Source organism: Tasmannia lanceolata, unplaced genomic scaffold, assembly GCF_043159265.1.
Source record: "Tasmannia lanceolata isolate RefF3 unplaced genomic scaffold, GAP_Taslan_0.1 ptg000044l, whole genome shotgun sequence".
In the NCBI taxonomy this organism is placed as follows: domain Eukaryota; kingdom Viridiplantae; phylum Streptophyta; class Magnoliopsida; order Canellales; family Winteraceae; genus Tasmannia; species Tasmannia lanceolata.
In genome coordinates, this window is record NW_027518721.1 from 21,975,240 (window position 1) to 21,997,751 (window position 22,512).

The 22,512-nt window shown below is 40.8% G+C and overlaps 1 protein-coding gene across 5 annotated transcripts in view; it reads right to left on the minus strand.

The window, feature by feature from the left end:
* Positions 1 to 81: 81 nt before the first annotated feature.
* The window catches only part of SWEETIE (HEAT repeat-containing protein), a 135,689-nt gene continuing 113,258 nt past the window's right edge, over positions 82 to 22,512 (minus strand). For 2 of the 5 annotated variants that reach the window (XM_077374173.1, XM_077374178.1), the window contains 11 exons: positions 22,247 to 22,450; positions 21,698 to 22,162; positions 13,806 to 13,871; positions 13,192 to 13,322; positions 12,684 to 12,780; positions 12,352 to 12,487; positions 2,736 to 3,049; positions 2,488 to 2,634; positions 2,096 to 2,260; positions 1,871 to 1,990; positions 82 to 1,184 (listed from right to left, as the gene is read on the minus strand). In XM_077374173.1, the coding sequence (XP_077230288.1) occupies positions 465 to 1,184; positions 1,871 to 1,990; positions 2,096 to 2,260; positions 2,488 to 2,634; positions 2,736 to 3,049; positions 12,352 to 12,487; positions 12,684 to 12,780; positions 13,192 to 13,322; positions 13,806 to 13,871; positions 21,698 to 22,162; positions 22,247 to 22,450 (2,565 nt within the window). In that variant the 3' untranslated portion in view covers positions 82 to 464. The remainder of the gene's footprint in view (positions 1,185 to 1,870; positions 1,991 to 2,095; positions 2,261 to 2,487; positions 2,635 to 2,735; positions 3,050 to 12,351; positions 12,488 to 12,683; positions 12,781 to 13,191; positions 13,323 to 13,805; positions 13,872 to 21,697; positions 22,163 to 22,246; positions 22,451 to 22,512) is intronic. The other 3 variants (XM_077374177.1, XM_077374174.1, XM_077374175.1) reach the window with 3 other exon arrangements.

A 22,512-nucleotide genomic window follows, 5' to 3' on the forward strand; every position in this document is an offset into this window, starting at 1 on the left:
TAAACCCAGAAGGCAATTTTTTTTAAATATATGTTTTACTTTATTTTTCTGAGAAGAAATATTATGAAGTAGAAGAGAGAATGACAGAAGGGTTAAAAATACCTTTTCTTTGTTGGCAGGCAAACTACTACAATTGAAAACATAAGAAGCATGTTACAGTTACTCAAATCCAAAATTCTTATAATTACAACCTTACCCTGCCATTTGCATAAACTTTGGACCCCTTTGAGAGAGATAAAACTGCATGTTCTTAAGATTTAACAACCTGTTTCTCTTCACCTTTGGAAGTGGTGATGGAGATTCAGGGATTTGTTCCTTTCAAATCACATCAAACCCAGCAAGCATCCTCTAAATGATGATCATTACTCTTCATTGATCACATTTTGTAATTCTGTCTCATCAGTATCACCTTGGCTTCTCTCCACTTTCTCATTACCACTGTAGATACTGATCATACTCATTTATCAGGACAGCTCTTCTATGTGATTTTCATCATCGTCGTTCGAAGTAGCTTGACTCGACTCTTCTGCAACTACAAAAGGTTGTGGGTTAGAAAACTCCTCAAAACTATTTCCATCATCTTGGCTTCCCATCATTCTTTCTTGACCGCTCTCAAGATGCTGTTCATTTCTCAACTCTTCAGCATCCTCGAAAGGCTGAGAATTAGATGATTCTGAGAAACCATCTCTATCACCTTCAGAATCCTCTACAGGGAACTGTTGATCCATTCCATGACCATGGTTTCTCACAGCTGCATTCTCAAGGTTGACGCCACGCAACACTTCCACAGTGTTTGAAGGTTGAGGATCAGGTAACTCTTGAGGACTATTTCCATCACTCTGGAGTACCACCGCACTCTCTTTGTTGTCCCCAAGATTATGTTCATCACTTCCACTGTGGTGGTCACTTTGCAAGGCAGGAGAAAAATTATTTGGCGACAGTTCAACTCCAGTTCTGTCCAGTTCGGAGATAACCGTGGGAGCATCAGTTGCCGGAAATGACTGAAATGTATCCCAATCATCTTCTTCCTCCATGCTGTCCTCTTCAGGGTATGCCACTTCAATTGATGAAACAAGCACTCGAGGCTCCGGCTCTAACTGCACTGGCGCATTAATGATGGGGGCAGTTGTGGCCATCATCTGCACTGGGTTCTGACCCTGACCAACGGAAGCTCGGATGATCTCCTGAAAAGTATTAATAGGAAGTGTCAAATAGTTGTCTCCTGAAAAGTATTAATAGGAAGTGTCAAATAGTTGTCTCCATTAATCGAATCAGCTCTGATATGTAAAGTTGTAAAGGCCTAACTTCATAATTATCTTAAGAAAAATATGTTCACCGCATATCAAGAACTAAACCAAAATGCGAGAAAATCATGGCTGATTTGTTAATAACTTAACCATCTTCATAACCATTGGCTACTTTTTCATGTCAACTGCAAGAAAACACCCAAAACTTGTTGTAGATGATCAGATTAGCCATGAGTAATTGATTTTGGATAAATATAAAAATAAATTCCACCAAGAAATAGTAACTACAAATTTATGTATGTGTTCTATCAATTGTGCATTTCATTGGAATTTGGTCGATAATTAACATTCTGCTAAAATGTTTCTTGTCCATATATTAAAAAAAAGCCAGATTTTTTTTATTATTAGAATTAGGAAAAAGTGGAGGATTTTAATTCTCAAAAAAAAAAAAAAAAAGTGGAGGATTTTGGTCCATATGTTAGGTTTTTAGACAACATGAATAATGATAACAAATGAGAAAATATAATTAGGAATTAGGAATTCGTAAGTAATCGTTTTGCAAGTTTTTTATAAGCAACAAAATTAGGTAGAAAGGCTCTTATTTCACTTTGGAGGAAGAGTACCTGAAGTTGCAGCCTACGTGTCATGGGCATTGCTAACAAAACATCTTTAAATTGAACTGAAGAGGTCTGAGCAAGATGAGACACCATCCTCATCGCAATGCTCTTAATCTCAATGAGTTCCTGAAATTACCATAAAATGAAACAGATGTGTGGATGAAAGAACATAATCAAACCTGTCATTTTTGTTAAAGTGCCACGAGATTGGATCTGAAAACATTTTATTACCTGTGAATGACCTTCACTTGATGTGGACACAACCATGATTATGGCTTCCAGAAGTACATGCATTACACCTTTCTGACATTCACTTCCGTGTGCCAGAGTGTGTAGGAGAACTAATAGTCTCAAACATTCACTTGTGATAGCGGATGATTCCCTGGTAATGACTTTCTGTCATAAAGAGGATTAAAAGGCTCTTTTAGAGTTCCATTGTAAGGCATAAGCTTGCCCACGCCATAACATTAAGGCCCTATTCGTTTGAGATTGTGACAACCGATTGTGGGCCCCAAACTGATTATAGGACTCCAAATTAAACGTAAATTTGAGTCCTATAATCAGTTTGGGGCCCACAATCGGTTGTCACAATCTCAAACAAACAGGGTGTAAACAGAAAGTACCTTCATCATCTTATGAATTAGTGACAAAATATCTCCGATGAGCTCTCCAGTGAGAAGCAGAAAGAACGAATGATTTCCCAAGTTTAAGCCCTCACCAAGTTCCCGCTGGGCAATGCTTTTCAACACATGCAATCCAATTGTTTGAACCTATTCGAGCACAAAAGTTTCAAACAATTTTGTTATATATCCCTACTTTCAAAAGACTGGATGATTCAGAATGCTCATCGTTAGCATTGACATGCTGTTACCTGTATATCGGAGTCGGTAAGAGTAATCTGGATGCATTTGGTACTAAGCTTGTATATCGTAAAAAAGAACATGTGGTTATTGTCTTTGTTTGTTCCGAGTTGTTGAGTTTCGTGAGCTAATCTGGCAAGGGATACAGCTTCTTCAAGACAGAGAGAAAGTTTCATTTGAAATGGTTTACATGAGTTGGTCCTCTTATCCTCCAACATATGGATGCTCCTAATACAGTCCTGAGACAAATGGAGAATCTCATTTTGCCAAGCGCCAAGGACAGTTGCAATATGGGCATTGGCATCCTCATGGTGTTTAGCTTCATCTGCGATAAAAAATTGTACCACTCAGTTATGAGAGTTGGTTACTTGGATACTGGCATACTGCATCGACTTTATCCACATATGCTGACTAAAGAAGATATAAACCATTTTTTACAAATGATAAGAAAGTTTCAAACACCTAGACTAGAACAAAGACCTTGCTGAGTAGTACTTGATTGGGCTTGGTCTGGTTAGGAATACTAGGCTTACTTCACAGATGGTCAGGTAACTAAAATGCGTAGACTATGTAAACTCCCAAAGGTTTTGTATTCAGAATCTCAGATTACAGAATCTTACAAGTCATCCTTGACTAGGACACACTGAATTTTGAGCAAAACTGAGTCCACACAGCGATTCATCTCTTTTTTCAATGGACTTGAGTCCAACATCTCGAGTCAGACCAACTCTGGTAGCATTCTAAGAAAAAACTCTGTGCAGAAAATTTTATATTGCAATATTAATCACCTTGCATATACTATAAGTACACTGAATAAATAATGTAAGTTCAAATTATTCTTTTGATAACATGGATTCATGAATTCTTATAGATTAATATATCACAACATGATCAACTTGAGCCCAGATTAGGTCTTACTAAGTCCTGTCTAGACTTCTGTCATCACCTTGCCGAGTCAAACTCGGTAAAATGGGCTTGACTCAACTGCGTTTTTAAACCATGATAATATGGAAACTTGTGATACCCCAAAAGAATGACATACATCAATTAGGTAATTTCTGGATGACAAGATACCCACACATTTTCTTACAATCAGCCTATCAATAGTCAAAGTGATCCATGAGATTGGATTCAGTTGATGGATTAGAAAAAAAATGGTCCAACATTGCAGACTTGGCTTTTCTACAGTGAGAACAATTTTTTCTTTCAAATTATTCTTTGCTACTATATAATACTTGTATCTGCAAATTTGAGGCCGTAGTTTCATTTACTTTGGAGTAGATCACTTTTATTTAGGACTTCCAGCAGTTATTCTTAATTATTTGAGCAACAGTATATATTGGGATAAAGTTTCTCAGGCATTTTAATTTGAATGGAACATAATTCATTTGGGAAAAAGGTTTTTCTTCTTTTGGAGTCTGTTCCCTATCCTTTTCATTGGCTGAAGTGATGTGACCAGCTTGACATGAAATGGGCTCCTCCTATTTTTGGAGCTCCCACCCATCTCACTATGGGGATGAAAGGACTGCAAATAATCCCCCCCATGGTACAAAAGCAAGCTCTTTAAAAGTATATAGAAAATTCTATAGTTCAACCTCTTACCAGCCAGTCAGAGTCGTCAGACTACCCTGTTGGAAATCTTTTCTTGCCAGTCAATCTCTAAGGTTTGCCATTTGATATGTCAAAATAAATTTTCTCGTTATTTATTTGAGGAAGTCTAAACTGAAGGGAGCCCTTGCAAAAAAGAGGTGAAAGGGCTCCCCCATTGGCTGCAAATCACCATCATGTTTGACTTTTCGGCAGTTATTAATGCATGATGGTGATGTGCAGCCAATGGGAGAGCCCTTTCAACTCTTTTTTGCAAGGGCTCCCTTCAGTCTAGAATTCCTCTATTTATTTTACCCACTTTCTGCTTTCTATTTTCAGTAGTAATTTTCTTGGTGCAGCCCCTGGTTCTTGAGCGCTGGTGATATCTTGCCAATTGATGCCTCCATCGCAAAGTCTCCTCAGGCATGGTTTGCTAGAGAACCCTGTTCTTCCAGTTTCATCTTCTTTTTTTTCTTTGATGACGCAGGGTGTCCTCATCCCCTTCGGGAGTAGGACTACTCCCATACTGAGCATAGTGATGTTGGATTTTGTTAGAATCATGTTGATGGGGCCCATCACTTATGTCACTTACTACCACTATGTCACAAATATCGCCGAGATACTGAAAATCTCGCGATAAAATTGGGCCTTTTCTATTAAACGCAGGGTGTCCCCACCCCTTCCTTTTACCTCTCCACATTACAGAAAAACCCATCTCCCCTTTCTAGCCCGATCTCCTTTCACAACCCAAAAAAAAAAAAAAACATAACCCAATCTTCTCACTCAACCTCCCTCTCAATGGAAAACCCTAACTATCCTTCTCGATCAACCCCTCCCGAGTTGCGACAGAAAAACATAATTCCCCTTCTAGCTCGAGAACCGTCACCACGGAAAAACCTAAATCCCTTCTCGCAAGAGAACTGTTTTGATGGAAAAACCTAACCCCCTTCTCGCTTGACCTCACCTCGCAAAAAGACCCCAAACTCCCTTGTCGAAGTGAAGAAGAAGATCAGCCCTCATCGAATTGTTCTAGACGACAAGTATATATGTTGCATTTTTTGTTACCTTTTCTTCCTCCCACTCCCTCTTTTTTATCCACTATTACATCCAATTTTTCTTCTTTCCCATAGATCTTGTATTGTGCTAGATTTTTAAGGTAAATGCAAAAATCCCCTTCATTGGAATTTCGTATGGAATAGGAAATTCCTAATATCCCCAACGTTTTTAATTTCTCGTGCACCACGCAAACTGATGTCATATAGGAAAATTTTCCATCATATAAACCAATCTTAAACCGGCATCTCATAAACATCCACAGGTCTGAATCATAAAAAGAAATTCAGGTCATAAGATTATCATAAACAGGTCTAATTATCCCCACAAATGTATGCAAACAGAAAGTATAAATGTGTCCGCACAAAATCCCAATGCCATGAATTTACTGGATGCCAATTAGGGTTTCTAAGCAGCTAGAGGAATAGGTGCAGACATCAATTAACCAATTGTCTGCACTTTATTACAAACCCAATAGTTTAAGTGGAACATAACCTAGGGTTTCCTTAATGAAAATTCATGTAGATGGAGGAACCACCCTAAGATCACTAGGATTTAAAAAATGGATAAATTAGGGTTGTGACAAAAGAATTAGGGTTTCCTCAACCATTTCTCAGGAAGAGGAGGAACTGCCCCATTGCTCACGATTACCCAATCTTGGCTCCACAATGTGATCAAAGTCTCCATACCAAATCAGATCCAAAGAACTCCATGGAAAGATGGATGCCATCTTCTCTTCGCAAAGTCACTATGTAGATCTTCCCTTGCTTTGATACCATGTCATATGACCTTTGAATGGCGAGAATAAATAAAGAAAGAAGAGAAAATAAATAAGAACCCTAGGAAACCATAAGGCAGGCCACATGAAAAGTTTGATGACCGAGGATTTCAAGTCACACCTCACGACTTGTCTCCTCCCCTGTACATTACTAAAGGAAATCAAATTTGTAAGAGTCCTTGTATTGGGCATAAAAACTAGGGGTGCAACTTTGGTTGGGCTCAACCCGAACCCGACGGGTTCAACCCGATTTTGGCTCGGTTTGGGTTGGCATTTCCTCAGGTTGGGTTGGGTTGGGTTGGGTTAGGGTTGGGAAAAGCCAACCCGATTTAATTTTGGGTTGGGTTAGTGATGCAGATTGTAGGCCAAATAAGTGGCATATTTGCCCATTAGGACTTTTAGGGATTTATTTCCATATTATTTAGTTTATAGGATTTTATTTTCCATGTTATTTAGAATTAGGGAATTAATTTATTTTCCATGGATTTTGATTTCAATTGCCAATATATAGGCCTCATGTATTAGGAATTACAAATTTGGATGATTAATAAAGATCGATTGGCTTCTCCCCTCTACAGGTTCTTCTACTTCCGCTATTCCTCCTCTTCTTCTCCTATTCTCCCTCAGATTTCTTCTTCTTCCTCCTTCCCTTCTCAGTCGTCTATTCTTGCTCTTCTCTTCTTCCCCTATTCTTCTTCTTTTCTTCTCCTTCTATTCTCTTCTTCCCCTATTTCTCCCCTTTCTTCTATTTCTCTTCCTGGTCCTACATCAAATTTGGTATCAGAGCAAAGGATCAAAGTTCTCCCCGGCAAAATTCATATCAAGAAGAGAGCAAACTCAAATTTCTTCCCAATCATGAAAGGCTGGTTTTTTTGGGTTACTATTGAATTGACTCACCAGCCAACTCGGTCATCATCAACCCTATCCTCTTCCAATTCAAGTTCCCCACCCAAATTCCCCACTGTCCTTGTTTAATTGCCCACACAACTTTCTAATGTTCCCTTTTCTTAATCCAAGCCAAAATCGCCACCATCTCTGCCCTTATTTTAGTGGATTCCTCTCTCTGTAACACCACAATACTAATCCCTTGAACTCACCTTAATAACAGTCTATAACCCTACCCACTTCGCTGCCCTTTTCTTCCATGCCCAAAGATTCCCTTGGTTCTTCCCCAAGACAGTCCCTCAGCCCCTCCTTCACCTTGAATTCCAACATCACTGCGACCACCTTAACATTGCCGAAAATAAACAACTACGGCTGTATTCCACCGAAATTTCCAAGCAAATCTCGAGTATCCGGTAGGGGTGTTCGTTCGGTTATAACCGAACCAAATAGACCAAAATTTGATCATCGAAATAATTTTGATTATCAAATTTCGATAACTGAAACGGAACCGAAATTTCTAAAAATAGAACCAAAACCGAACTGATTAAAAATTCGGTTATTCGGTTATAACAAAATAGTGGGAGAAAAAGAGGGAAAAAAGCAAAATCTCGGTTTGGATTGGAGGGCTAGGATCATCCTATCGAAATGATTTTTTGAGCACAACCTAATTAAGTTGCGATCAATCAAATGGACGGTTTTGATCATCCTACAGAGTGCCCATATAACACTTTTTTTTGAAAAAATAATAGGTTTTTATCATAATTTCGGTTATTCAGTTAACCGATTTTTTTTTTAGATAACCGAAACCGAACCCGAATAACCGAACTTCCAAAAAAAAAAAAAACCGAAACCGAGCCAAAAAGGAAAAAAACAAAACCGAACCGACCAAACCAATTCGGTTTGGTTCGGTTCGGTTATAACCGAATAATGAACACCCCTAGTATCCGACGCACACAACAGCCTCGTGAAGAGATTTTGGTCGGCGGCCAACCAGCCCAAAAATATCTCTATCTGTTTTCTCGGCTTGCGTGCGTAGGGGAGAAGGAACCCAAGAGAAAATTCAGTTGCTTTTTTTTTTATCCTGATATAGGCAAGAATTAAGAGAAAAGGTGCAAGTTGCGTGTTTAATACTGCACACAAAGGTAAGTTGCCTTCTTCTATCTGTACATTTGCCAAAACAGTAAGTACTGTGCATTTATTAGGTAGCAACAAAGGAGCAGCCATATGATTCATTAAGGAGAGAGAAAAAGGCAAGAAGGAAAATTACTTTATGCAGTTGAGTAACTTGGCTAGCAAGTTTCTTTTCTACATCAGTGTTATACTATTCTAAAAAGTAAGGTACCTTACCTGCTAAGCTAGAGTAGTAGGTGAGAGATAAAAAAACAAGTAACTTTAGCACCCTCCTCCCCTTGGGCACCCCATTGCATTAAGAGTCACGTGACAGACTTCTCTGTCACGTACTAATAAAGAACAAAAGAAAAAAAAGGATAGCCCCCCTCCTTTATTACCTTGGGCACCCCCTTAGAAGATTTACACACCCTCCTATTATCCCTTGGATACCCCCCTTTAAATAAAGCATTAGTTACCTTATTAAATAAGTTAATTTTTCACCCCCGTTTTTCCTTGGACCACCCCCACTCTTTATCTTCAAACAATTAACCCCCACCTCCCAGATTTCCCTTGGGCACCCCCACCCTTAATGGTTCGAAGGAAAAATCGTTTCTTCTCTCTACACTCTTTCCTCTCTCCATCTCAGTTTTCTATCCCTTCACTCGGGCTATTTCGGCTCAAAATTGGGTCTCGTCATCAACACGAAAGTTGTTCGTAATAACTTGACGAGCCTATCGAGCCCACTTTCAGCAGTCAACAACGAGTGCACGCACTACAACGACCAACTTCCATCGTCCATCCGTTTTGGTTTAACCGCTGATCCGAGCTATCCAGGAGTCCGAACTGAGATCCGCGACAAGCATTGTGTTCCTTTCGACATGACAGACAAATCAGACGGTTGATTTCAGTTTTCGACACCAATCATCATGGCTCCACCATTTGTTCCATATTTTGATAGGTACGGCGAAAGCTATTGGCAAGACCACACTCACAATAGCTATTATGAGGATGCATGTCTACAGTGGATCTATACTTTGGATGCATATTATAAGTACTACAACTATGATGACAGAGCGCCCATCTACCGATTACGAGAAACTGTGAGAGGACAAACTCAGGATTATTGGCAACACTTGGAAACGAAGCGCCGTCACTTTGACGAACCACCATTTCGTCGATGGGAGGAGGTTCGTGAGGGGTTTCTCTACGCTTATGCAAAAGTAGCTCTTCATCAGTACGAGCAAAGGATAGTATGCGAAGAGGCAACTCGCCGTGAACAAGAAGTCGCAGCCCGCCATGAGAGAAAAGCTACAACTCTTCATCGGTACGACCAGATATCAAGAGCGTCGCAAGCGTGCGTCGGATTTGCAGAGCCACTTCACTACTTCTTCCCCCGTACCACTTGTTGATGATATTACTAAGGAACCAAATGCTAGTGTTGATGAGACCATTATAGTTGAGTCCTTGATTATGTCAGATACTGAGTCCATGATGGCAGATACTAAGTCAGAGATGTCTGATATTGAGCCAGAGAGTTCAGTAATTGCTGAGGCCGACGTCGACGAGCATGATGATTCAGAGATCTCCCTAACACCACTTGCCGAGCATCCAGAGAGATAGGTTCACACTTCCGAAGCTGATATTGTGGCAGGCCCACGTGAGGCTGCTCCACTGACTGAGTTGACCGAGCATCATCCTGAGTCAGAGCCGAGTGACCTGACTTTTGATCCATTACCTGAGATAGATGATCGAGTATATTACGGAGGATTGCCTTATCTTTGAGCCAATTGAGCAAATTGTCGAGCTTTGTATTGACACGGAGGAGCATCGTGGCAGTGTTGAGTCTCTCATGGATATTCCGACACAGGATTTTAGCACACTCGTTGACTGCATTGAGCGCCCCTAGCAAATGATTTTATTGATGATTTCATTGAGCCTGATGAGATACCAGCGGGTGTTGATCTTTTGGAGGATGGTCATAGATTGATACTTCCTGTAGCTCTCATGCCCGTCCAAGAGGAGTACGTTGCCATTTTCCAAGCTTCATTGATTCTCAGGAGAGGTTCGCGTATTTATGATTCTACCTGGGCGATTTCTTCCCTATCACTCGGCCAACATTTCAGATCACTTTCACTATCACGAGTCTTAGACATCAAGAGCGCCTCCTAAGGATTATAACTACTACTACTTGAGTCGGTCGTCTACGTATTTGATCCAGGCGGACTAGAACTCGAGGGCGAATTCTTTTCAAACGAGGGAGAATGATGCAGATTGTAGGTAGGCCAAATAAGTCGTATATTTTCCCATTAGGACTTTTAGGGATTTATTTCCATTTTATTTAGTTTATAGGATTTTATTTTCCATATTATTTAGAATTAGGGAATTAATTTATTTGTCATGGATTTTTGTTTCAATTGCCTATATATAGGCCTCTCGTATTAGGAATTACAAATTTGGATAATTAATAAAGATTGATTGGTTTCTCCCTCTACAGGTTCTTCTACTTCCTCTATTCCTTTTCTTCTCCTATTCTCCCTCATATTTCTTCTTCTTCCTCTTTCCCCTCTTTCTCGCCTCTTCTTCCGCTATTCTTCTTCGTTTCTTCTCCTTCTATTCTCTTCTTCCCTTATTACTCCCCTTTCTTCTATTTCTCTTCCTGGTCTTGGCAACCCGACCCGAACCCGACCTCCATCCCCTAATTTTATCTTGATTTTCTATGGGTTATTGTATTTTTCTATTTGGCCCAAGATGAACCCAAACCAACCCGACTCGATTTTGGTTAGATGGGTTGGGTTAGGGTTGAGAAATTTAGAGGCAGATTGGGTTAGGGTTGACCATCCTCAACCCGAGGCCAGGGTTGGGTTGGGTTAGGTTAGGGTTGAGGGAATGCTATCTCGGGTTGGCCTCAACCCGATCCAACCCGACCTGAGTTGCACCCCTAATAAAAAAACATACATTGATACACATGTATATGCCCTCTAGAATGTATCAAGCTCCACGACTTATATACACCACTCAATGGTGAGTGGGGTACATAAGTGATGATGTAAAAAGCATAGTTGCCAGAGAGGGAAGTGAGTGTGAGAAGTGATATGGGAAACAACAACGAAAAGCGAGAGGTCTAGAAAAGAGAAAATGCGGGAAAGTGAAAAGAGAAAAGCTCCAATGGAAGTAAAGAGGAAACTTGTACGAAGTTTCATCATAAGTAAACATGAAGCATTTAATACGCCTCATTGGAAGCGAACAAGTACGCTTATAATAGGTTAGGGAGGAAAAGTTAGTGTAGGTTAGGGGTTACTAAAGAAGACTTTGTGTGATTGGCATTACAAGTTTAAAGGATTTATAGTTTTACAGGTTTTATTTATGTGTTAATGTTAAGATTTTGGAAAAGATCCACACAAGTTTTATTTGAAAGTTAAGTTTTTTAAGTTTTAAATTGAATATAATCCTTTGGAATCAACAAAAGGAGAAAACACTCTTTTATGAAAGAATAATCACTCAAATAGGAAGCGCACACTTAAATAAGATGAACAAACCATGTGGGAAGCGGGCTGCATCTAAATTTGGGAAGCAAGAGAAGTTTCGCATCCAAAGTGAGATCTTGCCCAACTAGGAAGCTTCTAGTAACTATTGTACAAAGCTACTTTTCCATAATTAGATGTACATATTTATTGCCACATGAGGGCACTGTTGTAATTTCCTCCATTTTGGCCACACGCCCCACGCCTCTCTTTCATGGGAACAATTGTGCCTTTCTCATTCTTTTGAGCAATTGCATTTACGAGGATAAATACCCTTGGCCATTCATCAAATGGAGTACAAATTTTATCTTCTCTTCTCAACTTTAAAGATCCTTAATTTAATAGGCATTAGATTTCTCAATGAGAGGGGAATGTGGGCTCTGACAGATGCATCTGAAGTATTTCTACTAAGTACAACAGAGAAAAACTCAGTAGCTCTAGAAGCTATGTTACAAATAAAACCTTCTTTATGAAAAAAATAATGAAAAATGCGTCTTTGACTAAAATAAAAATTCTTAATAAATAAGGAATATTTATGGAAAGATCTCAATGGAAAAAAATCTTTAACTCTTTTTACTTTTGTTTTTTCTGGTATGTATTTGAAGAAGAATAAGAATAATGAGCACAAGAACACGATATTTGTGACATAGTTCTAAAGTATGACCATAAAGCAATAACATGAGAAATGTGTACCTCCGAAATGTCTCCTCAATAAAGAAGAAATATTCTGAACAAAAAGAATTAGTGATGACAAGCATGAGTCAGTTGAAGCTCCTCTAAAGCACTTGTAACTAGTTGACAGAAATGCCAGGATCAACTTCCATTGCTTCTGTAGTTCAACAATGACATTTAAAACAATGAAGAGATGATATTAATGTCTGGGACAGCAAAAATGATAGTGAGAAAAGATATATGACCTCTCAAAATGCACATTATCAGAATGGCTAACCTTTCAAGTCAACATAATGAAGATTTTTAATACTGAGATGATGAAAGGACACATATTAGAAGCAATGCTTACACACCTCAGGGCTAAAACGACTTGCAATTGTCTCAGCTGTAGCAAATAAGGTGGAAATCGTTTTTCTCAGACTTTTGGGATCTTGTGAAGGGAATTCAGTACTGCAAAAAAAAAAATGAGATCATAGCTAAAAGCTTAACATTCAGATACAATCACGGTTTTAAATTTCGACCGAAATCCGAAATTTCAGATTTCGGTCAAGACCGAAACCGAACCTACGCGGCCAAAATATCAGAAATTTCAGCCGAAATTTACTTTTTTCCAAAATCTCAGTAATTCCGACCGATTCAGCAAAAGTTTGAAATTTGAGTTTTTTTACCAAATTTCAGTCGAAATCCAAAACCAAAACCAAAACCAAAATTTTAAATCTTGGATGCGATACCAAACACATAACAGAAACAACAAAGCGAGAGTTTGTAAAAAGTGACATAACAGGATGGAGTTTGTAGAATGGGGTCATCTAGTCATGCCTGTATAATATTTTAGACTTACATGTAAGAAAGGATTAAAACCTGAATTTCATGGATAATGGATACATCAAGTACCTCTGAAATGTTTTACAGAGACAATTCACACAAAGTTCCATTGCCACAAATGCAAAATCTTCCATTTCGAAAAAGTCATCAGGGCATGCCTGCACAATCTGTTCAGACAAGTAGCAATTACAATATGACACTATCTTAATGTAGACCTCAAAAGATTCAATAAAAATCATCTTGTACTGCCCTTATTTCATGTCAGACCATGAGAAATGCCAATAAAAACTCAATATATTTTACGCATAGACCTGAATAGAATTTAATGCACTTCAACATAAGCCTAAGCTAGAGTGCAATACAAGTTCAGGACAGAAATAGAAAATGTATCAAGATTGTAGTGAGTAGGTTTAAAGTGATATACTTTCTAAATGATATCATTTCATCAGAATAAGGTAATGATGGTCCATTGTATCTGGTTTGTGCCCATTGTATGTTCGAATGTTTGAGATGCAATTCTTCCAGTAAAAATCACAACTTTCAAGGTAGAGACATAAAAAGTATATTTCAAATGGTTACAGTACACAAGATCAATAAACCAAATATTAAGTCACAAAGATCAACATAGAGGTAACTAGAGGGGCCTTTACCTGTGATACTACAGATAATACAAGGCTGTTCCAAGATCCTTTCATGCGATCAGGGTATACGAGTATCTGCATCCACAAAAAATAATGAATCTCCACATCAAGAAATGAAACATCTATTCAGACACTGATCCATCAAATGATTTTCCCTGATGGATTTCAGATATTTTAAAAATCAAGACAGATCATAGAACCCTAGTGATGAAGGATGCACAATCAAGAAACTAAATATCAGTTTTCTGTGTGGTATGGTTACATATTCAATATTTTGTTTGGGTATCCCAACTTAGAGTACTCTTACCTAGATATTCTTAGTCCCCACGTACACTAGACAATATTTTGTGCAAAAACTCAAAGCTTTTTGGGGTTCATAAGTACATACAGTATATGTTTGTGAGGAATGATAGATTGAAGGGCACCCTTGCAAAAATCAGCTCAAGGGTGCCCTTATTGGTTGATTGATGCAAAGTCAACACCGTTTCCACTTTTTTAGGCGCCATCCACTTTTTTCGGCGCCACACTTTATAAAATTAACCAATAATGGTGCCCTTGAAGCTGATTTTTGCAAGGGCGCTCTTCATTCTATCATTTCTTTATGTTTACATATACACCCTAACCATTTTTTTTTTTTGGGAAAATTACATTTACACCCCCTCTAGTTTCTGACACATCCACTTCTACGCCTATAGTTTAAAACGTGACAACTACACCCCATGTGGTTTCAATTTGTGTAAGGTAGACCCCCTCAATTGACGGTTTGTCCACAGATTGAACGGTTAGGATGATCCGATGGAGCTGATTTTTTAGGCATACCCTATCTCTGTCAGGGCCCATCAAATGAATGCTTTGGATCATCCAAACAATGTGGGCCCACTGTGTTTTTGGTAGTGTTTCGATTCGGGTATGGGCCCATGTTGTTTGGATGATCCAAAGCGTTCATTTGATGGGCCCTGACATAGATAGGGTGTGCCCAAAAAATCAGCGCCATTGGATCATCCTAACCCTTCAATCTGTGGACGAACCGTCAACTGAGGGGGCCTACCTTATACAAATTGAAACTACAGGGGGATGTAGTTGTCACGTTTTAAACTATAGGGGTAGAAGTGGATGTGTTAGAAACTAGAAGGGGTGTAAATGTAATTTTCCTTTTTTTTTTGAATGGGCTATATACACCCTAACTTCCAGGCCCTGCAAACCATGTTGGCTGCATCTTCACCATGCCATGTAACAGCTCAGCACTGACACAGAGCAAGCAAATACGTGTCTATATAACAGCAAACCATACATACGCTTTACATATACATGTGAGTATATAGTATATACATACATAATGTATAAATACATATATACCCTGAATTCCAGGCTTTGCAAACCATGTTGGCTATAACTTCACCATGCCAAAGTACCATTCCAGGTAAACCCATGACCTTCCATGTGGTTTCATTACCTCAAGAAGCAGTGGGCATCCCTCTCCCAGCTCAGTAAGGAATTGATTGAACTTAAACGGGCCTTTTTCCTTTTTCAAATATCATAAACGTGAAACTTCGTGAGAAAACCAGATTACCATGCATTTGCAATAGACACAACTATGTTTTGGACACGAGATTTACATTTAATATCGAAGTGTCAGATCTGTATGGCACAAGTTTTGAAGTGTTTAGGCAACATAGGCACAGTCACAAACATATCCGATATTTTCAAAAATACCATGACATTTTGTGATTACTTGATGAAACGAAGAACTCCCAAAATTTAGCGAAGATTTTGAAAAATCAGAGAAATATCATATTTTATTTTGGGCGGTGATATTTTCACTCCCCCTGCAGTACGCATTCAGCCCCTGTTAACATGATTTGATGCCAAAAAGCGTTAAAGTTGCCCACTGTTCATGTTATAAGGGGGGCACATGTGTACTGCAATTGAATACTTGAAATTCAACAGACCCTTAGTTTTTTTCTTTTCCTTCTTGCGGAATAACTGAGTTATTTCCAGGAATTAGTCACTTCAACGATCTTCGATGGTTATACGGGAATCGAAAGTACGAACGAGATGGATGTTTGTTGTCCCAACCATTCTTGTTAGTCCCGATCCCGATAAGGAAAAGGGATCTGGGTCTGATGGATTCTATTTGTCTCTTTCTTCGATGGTAGGGAAAAGGAAATTCCATTGCGGAGCCTTTTTTTTATATTGGGGATAGAGGGACCCTTTATTTTTTATCGCAGAAAGATAACAAAAATATCTCAAGAAATCCACGATATTATTTTTGTCCTTAAATTTTAGATTTTTATATATTTTATTTTTCCTAGTTTTTTTCCTGATACGAACCCAGAAATGACAAAAAAGTTTAAAATATTCCAAAATACACCCTTCCCGAGAAATTCAGGAGACAAATATTTGTGACTATGAACATTGATAATTGGACTGTCCTTGCTCTAAGCACGCAATCTAGCTTTACCCTAGCACACCAATCATGAGTGCAGCATGATATCCTGATGAGCAGAAGGTCTCAAAGCATATAGAATGAATGAATGTTTTTGTTAGAGAGGAAGAATGGAGAAGAAGAGAGTGAGTTGGAGAGAACTCCCCCTCACTTATGCATTTATATCAAGAGAGAACATTACAAATGACTACTATGCCCTTAGGGATCTACATGACATAAACATACATCTAACACTCCCCCTCAAGCTGGAATGTAAATGTCAAACATTCCTAGCTTGCTACAAATGTCACTCAACTTTGCTTTGCTTAATGGTTTGGTCAACATATCAGCCAACTAGTCCACAGATCTAGTAAACACTGTGCATATCTCCCCTTTCTAAATCCTATGCCGGATAAAGTGGCAATCGACCTCAATGTGTTTGGTCCTCTCATGGAAGACCGGATTTGTGGCAATGTGGATCGCAGCCTTGTTGTCACAATATTACCGAGAAGGAGATGATGGGGGGAAACCGATCTCTAACAAAAGAGAGCGTAACCAAATAAACTCTCCACTTGTGTGTGCCATGGCTCTATATTCAGCCTCTGCACTGGATTTAGATATAACATCCTGCTTCTTACTTCGCCATGACACAAGGTTACCTCCTACAAAGGTGCAATATCCTGTGATAGATCTCCTGTCAGCTGCAGATCCTGCCCAATCTGCATCTGTGTACCATTCTATCTTCTGATGCCCACATTTCTTAAACAACAACCCTCTCCCAGGAGCACTTTTCAAGTATCGAAGAATTTGAAGCACAGCTTCCCAATGTGAAGTATGAGGTGAGCTCATATACTGGCTGACAGTGCCAACAACAAAGAAGATGTCTAGGCGAGTGACTGTGAGATATATAAGCTTGAGCTAATATACTGGTAACAGCGCCAACAGCAAAGGAGATGTCTGGGCGAGTAAGATATATAAGCTTACCAACCAGTTTCCTGGATCTGCCAGGGTCATCTAATAAGTCTCCCTCCTCTGGAAGTAGTCTCACATTTGGGTCCATGGGAACTGAGGCAGGTTTCACTCCAAGGTCACCTGTCTCCTCAAGTAAGTCCAAGACGTATTTCCTCTGTGAGAGGGAGATACCCCTGGTGGAATATGCTACCTCAATGCCAGTTCAACTTCAAAAAATCATATCTCACAATCCGCTTGTGCGTTGGACTCATATTGGAAATCTTTGTTAGAAAATTCTTTTTGCAAGGTCTTCAACTTCTAGATCCCACTGAATCATTGTCAGTAATGAAAATGTCATCAACGTAGACAATCAATAGCACACAACCAGCTGCAAACTGATGGTTGAAAACAGAATGATCAACTGCACCTTGCTTCATGCCAAAGCGCATGATAACATCACTAAACCTCACAAACATGCTCTACAGGACTGCTTCATGCCATAGATGGATTTCTTCAATCGACATACGGAGGACATCTCCCCTTGAGCAACATAGCCAGGAGGTCGCTCCATGTACACTTCATCCGTGAGTTCACCATGAAAGAAGGCATTCTTGACATCTAACTGATGTAGGGGCCACCTATGATTGACAGCAAGAGATAGGAGAACACGAACAGATGGAATTTTTGCAACCGGTGAGAACATCTCACCATAATCCACGCAAAAGGTTTAAGTATAACCTTTGGCACCCAAGCGCGCCTTAAGGCGCTCAACTGCCCCATCAAGTGTTTGACGGTATAAGCCCAATGGCAGCCAACAGGACGAGCACCAGGAAGAAAAGGGACCAAATCCCAGGTCTGATTGGCCTGAAGGGCCTCCATGTGAAGATCTATAGCTGCCCGCCACCCTGGGTGATCAAGAGCTGCTGGCAATGACTGCGAGAAAGAGACAGAGGGCAAGGAAGACACAAAACTACAAAAAACAACGGTGAGAGAATAATAAGAAAGAACAGAAGAAATAGGATGAGCAGTACTATGAGAGAGAGTACGAGAGGAGATGAGAGAATCTATAGATACCTCTGAAATGGTGGTCGTGATCTCTTGCTGAGCTGGCGATAACGCAGGCGGAGAGGGATGAGCTACAGCATTCGCTGATAGCTCTTTGTAATAGGTGGAGGAGAAGCTGCATGTACCTGTAAGGAAGAAGAGGGCCTGCAAATAGGGACAAACTCAGGAACAGGAGAGGGAGCGACGACAAGAACAGGGAGAGGAAGGTCGGAACAGGAGCGGTGGGAATACCATCCTGAGGAGTGAGAAAGTAAGACTCAGACTAAAAAAAGGTGACGTGGGCCGAGACGGACGCAAGCGAGGGCTGTAGAACTGATAACCTTTCTGGCTCCGTGAGTAATCCAGGAAGATACATCGTTCAACTCGAGGATCCAACTTATCAAGGCCAGGACCAAGATTGTGGACAAAGCACATGCAACCAAAGATCCGAGGAGAGAGAGGGAAAGGGTCATGATGAGGACGTAACAAAGCAAAAGGTGAGGAAACACCAAGGACCGAGCACGAATGCCGATTGGCAAGGTAGTTGGCAGAGAGGACGGCATCATCCAAATAACTTTTGGGGACCCGCATTTGTATAAGAAGAGTGCGGGCACCATCCAGTAAAGATCTCATCTTCTGTCTAGCTACACCATTTTGCTGGGAGGAGTGAGCACAGGAAGAGTGGTGGAGAATACCAAAAGTAAAAAGAAAATCATCAAAACCATTGGATTTGGAGAAATACTCTCGCATTATCAGTGCGCAAACATTTGAGGGTACAATTAAATTGATTCGTAACCTCTGCCTGAAAAGTACGAAAAACAGAGAAAACTTCAGACCAATCCTTAAGTAAATAAAGCCAAGCCATATGAGAATAATCATCAATAAAGACAAAAAAATATCGATATCCAAAAAAAGACGTAGTCCGCACGGGACCCCATTCATTTGAGTGCATTCAATCAAAAGGGTGCGAGGCCCGACAAACAGGACACGCGATGGTGTTTTCCAAGTTCACAGGCCTCGCACCGAAAAGACTGAACATGAGAAGAAACAATAGATGTCTGCCGTAAACACTCGAGGCAAGGATGACCAAGGCGACGGTCCCACTAATAGGCGTCGATGGAGTTGTGCAAAATGGCACGGGAAGGGCAACAATATAGACGATAAAGCCCATCCACCTCACTGCCCGAGCCAATCGTCCACCCAGTCGAGAGATCTTGAAACAAATAATAAGATGGATAAAATGAGATAGATCAGTGAAGATGCTTAGTAAGCTGACTGACTGAAAGTTAGCTAAATGGGGAATTGGGAACACATAAAACAGAGGACAATGTGAGACCAGGGCAAGGGGAGATGCTCCCAATACCAGAAATAGGACTAGAGCTCCCATCAGCAAGGGTAATAGACTGAGAATAAAGAGGACGAAACAAACTAAGTGGGGAAGAAGTACTTGTCATATGATTGGAGGCTTCGAAATCAAGGATCTAGGAGCTGGAGCTAGTAAGAAGAGAGGCAGGGGAGCTACCTGGCTGGGAGAAACCGGCACTCGGGGGCCGGCTGGTCAACCTGAGGCGCTGGAACTCATCATAGTCCACACGAGAGAGGACCCCATCAACAGTAAGGGCGGGGCTGGGCTGAGATGAAGAGGCCAAGGACTTTGAAGCATTCAATGCTGAAAAGTATGCAGAGCGGCCAAAGCGAGGCTTAGTGGAAGGGCACGGCTCAAGGTGCAGAGCATAGCATGTCTCAAGATAATGTCCCTCTCGCTGATAGTGAGAACAGTAGGTACGAGGGCGGCCACCACGGCTGGCAGCAAAGTCGCGGCCAGCACCACGACCACCATGGCCGGCAGCAAAGTCCACGACCTCGACCAAACGTACCACCACCACAGGTAGCATGATCACCCATTCCATATGCCGTTGTAGCAATGCTATCAACAGAGGTAGTCGGCAGAGAATCACCAATAAGGCACTATTGAGGACGCAAATATACCTCCTGAAGTGAAGGCATGGTGTCGAATCCAAAGATCTGCTGGCGGGGATGCAAGAACTAAGGGCCCAAAGTCTCGAGAAAGTGAATGACACAAAGCTGATCCCGCTGCAGGATGGCCGTAGTCAGATCAGTCGTGAGGGGCATAAGAACATCCAGCTATTCACAATGAGAAACAAACTGGCTATAATAGGTGGAGAGAGGAGGGTCACTACGCTGGAGATGAATCCACTGTGAATAGGTGGCCAATATGCGAGCGAGATTGCCTACCCTAGAATAGAGCCCCGTGGTATGGTCCCAAATCTGTCGGGAAGTCGGAAGGTGCATCATGGTACGAGCAATCTGAGTGGTCATACTCTGCCAGAGGAGAGTATGAAGAAGGGCATCATCCTATTCCCACTTCTTATAAGTGGGATTAGTGGAAGCAGGAGGGTCACGACAGATAAGAGAGACCTTCCCCCTAGCAATGAGGTATGTCTCCACAACAACTTTTTAATTCAAGTAATTGGACCCGTCTAGTTTGGCTGTTGTCATGGGTGGGAAAATACCATCCACTAAAGAAGAGTGACTATACGAAGAAGAGGATGCAGGAGGCAGAGGGACAGGAGCCACATAAGGTTGCCAAGAGAGGGATCCTCAATGATGGGGGAATCCATGTGGAGAAGAAGAAAATAAGAGGCCCAACCAAGACAACGAAAAGCAAGAAGAGGGGAAGGGCTACGAGAGGTGTCAAGAGAGGAGATCGCGGCTCTGAGAGGAAACAATATAGGAAGGAGGAATGAGACGGCCTCTAATACATAGAAAGAGAAGACAATGACAAGGAGTCGGAGCCGCGGAATGAGTAGAAGAGAGGGTAAAGAAATTTAAGTAATGAGGGGTAGGGTAGAAGGAAAGAGGAGCAGATTAGGGCTTTAAAAGGAGAAAAGAAAAGGTGGCAGAGAGGAAGAAATGAGGATAGCGCGGAAAAATAGGGGCGAAGGGGGGATGGAGAAGTGGCGGGGAAGTGGGCGGAGAGAGAGAGAGAGAGAGAGAGCGGGGGGGGAGGAGATACGGGGGGAAGGGACAGAGAGAGGCAGGAGGCGGGAGAGGGGTTGGGTTGAGGCCGGAATCGGGAGTCGGGGGCGGGAGGTGGAGATGAGGAGGAAGAACAAGATGGAGGAGAAGAGGGGTGGCTATGGTGGTCCCTAGGGCAACAAAACCCTAGGGCTCTGATACCATGTTAGAGAGCAAGAATGGAGAATAAGTGAATTGGAGAGAACTCCTCCTCACTTATGCATTTATATAAAGAGAGAACATTACAAATGACCACTATGCCCTTAGGCATCTACAAGACATAAACATACATCTTACAGTTTTCATTAGGTGCCCCATTCGCCATCATCGGGAAGCTAAGCACATGCCAAATCATGTAAATACATATGCTTAGTTTAGAAATAAGTGATTAATCATTAAAAACCAAAGACATGGGTTTGGAGGTTTGGAGGTACAGTCTCACCTGCAGGAATTCTCTGCAAAGGTCCAGTGTAAGAAATTTGTGGTTGAAAAATCTATCCAATGAGAGAGACTGCAACACCAGCAAGGCAATTCCGTATGGCCTTGAATCCAGACAATATGGTTCTCTAAGTGTCGAATCTACACTGTATTGGATTTTCCCAGGACAAGGAAGTGGTATCACTTGTTTACTCATAACTGGATGCTGTCCCTGAAAAAGAACAAGCAGCGCAAATCCCCAAAGGAAATGGAAATCTCCGAGTTCTAATCTGACCATGCTGTATCCAGATATGAAGGTATTTTTGGATAAATTTTCGACACTTGATTTGGAAGATTCATCCATCTCAAACATCAGAGGAACTGCATCCAGTGTAATTGCTTTTAGAATTACTGACCAGGCTTCATCTAAACATGGCCGCACCTTTGATGAAACCACCAATGATTGAATTCCATCAAGGAATGGTTTGTACTGCAAATAGGATAAACAATCATATGAAGGAAGCAATAGTGAAATGCTAAACGGAAAACTGAGACAGTAAACACTCAAACTTACACTAAACTTAGACTGCAAGCCAAAGCAAATATAACAATAGTCACGAAGAATCAAGATCCAGTATTTCCCCAAAATGCTTGAATATTTTGAAAATGACGGTAGCAACGTCATATACTCATCTGGAAGCTCATCCTGTTGTTCACTCAAGAACATATATGTGTAACATTTGACAGAGGCATGGGCCACTAGCAGTCGTACTTTGATCTATCAAAAAAAAATATACAGCCTTAGGATCAATTTCTATTCCACTAAGGTAAATGCTCACA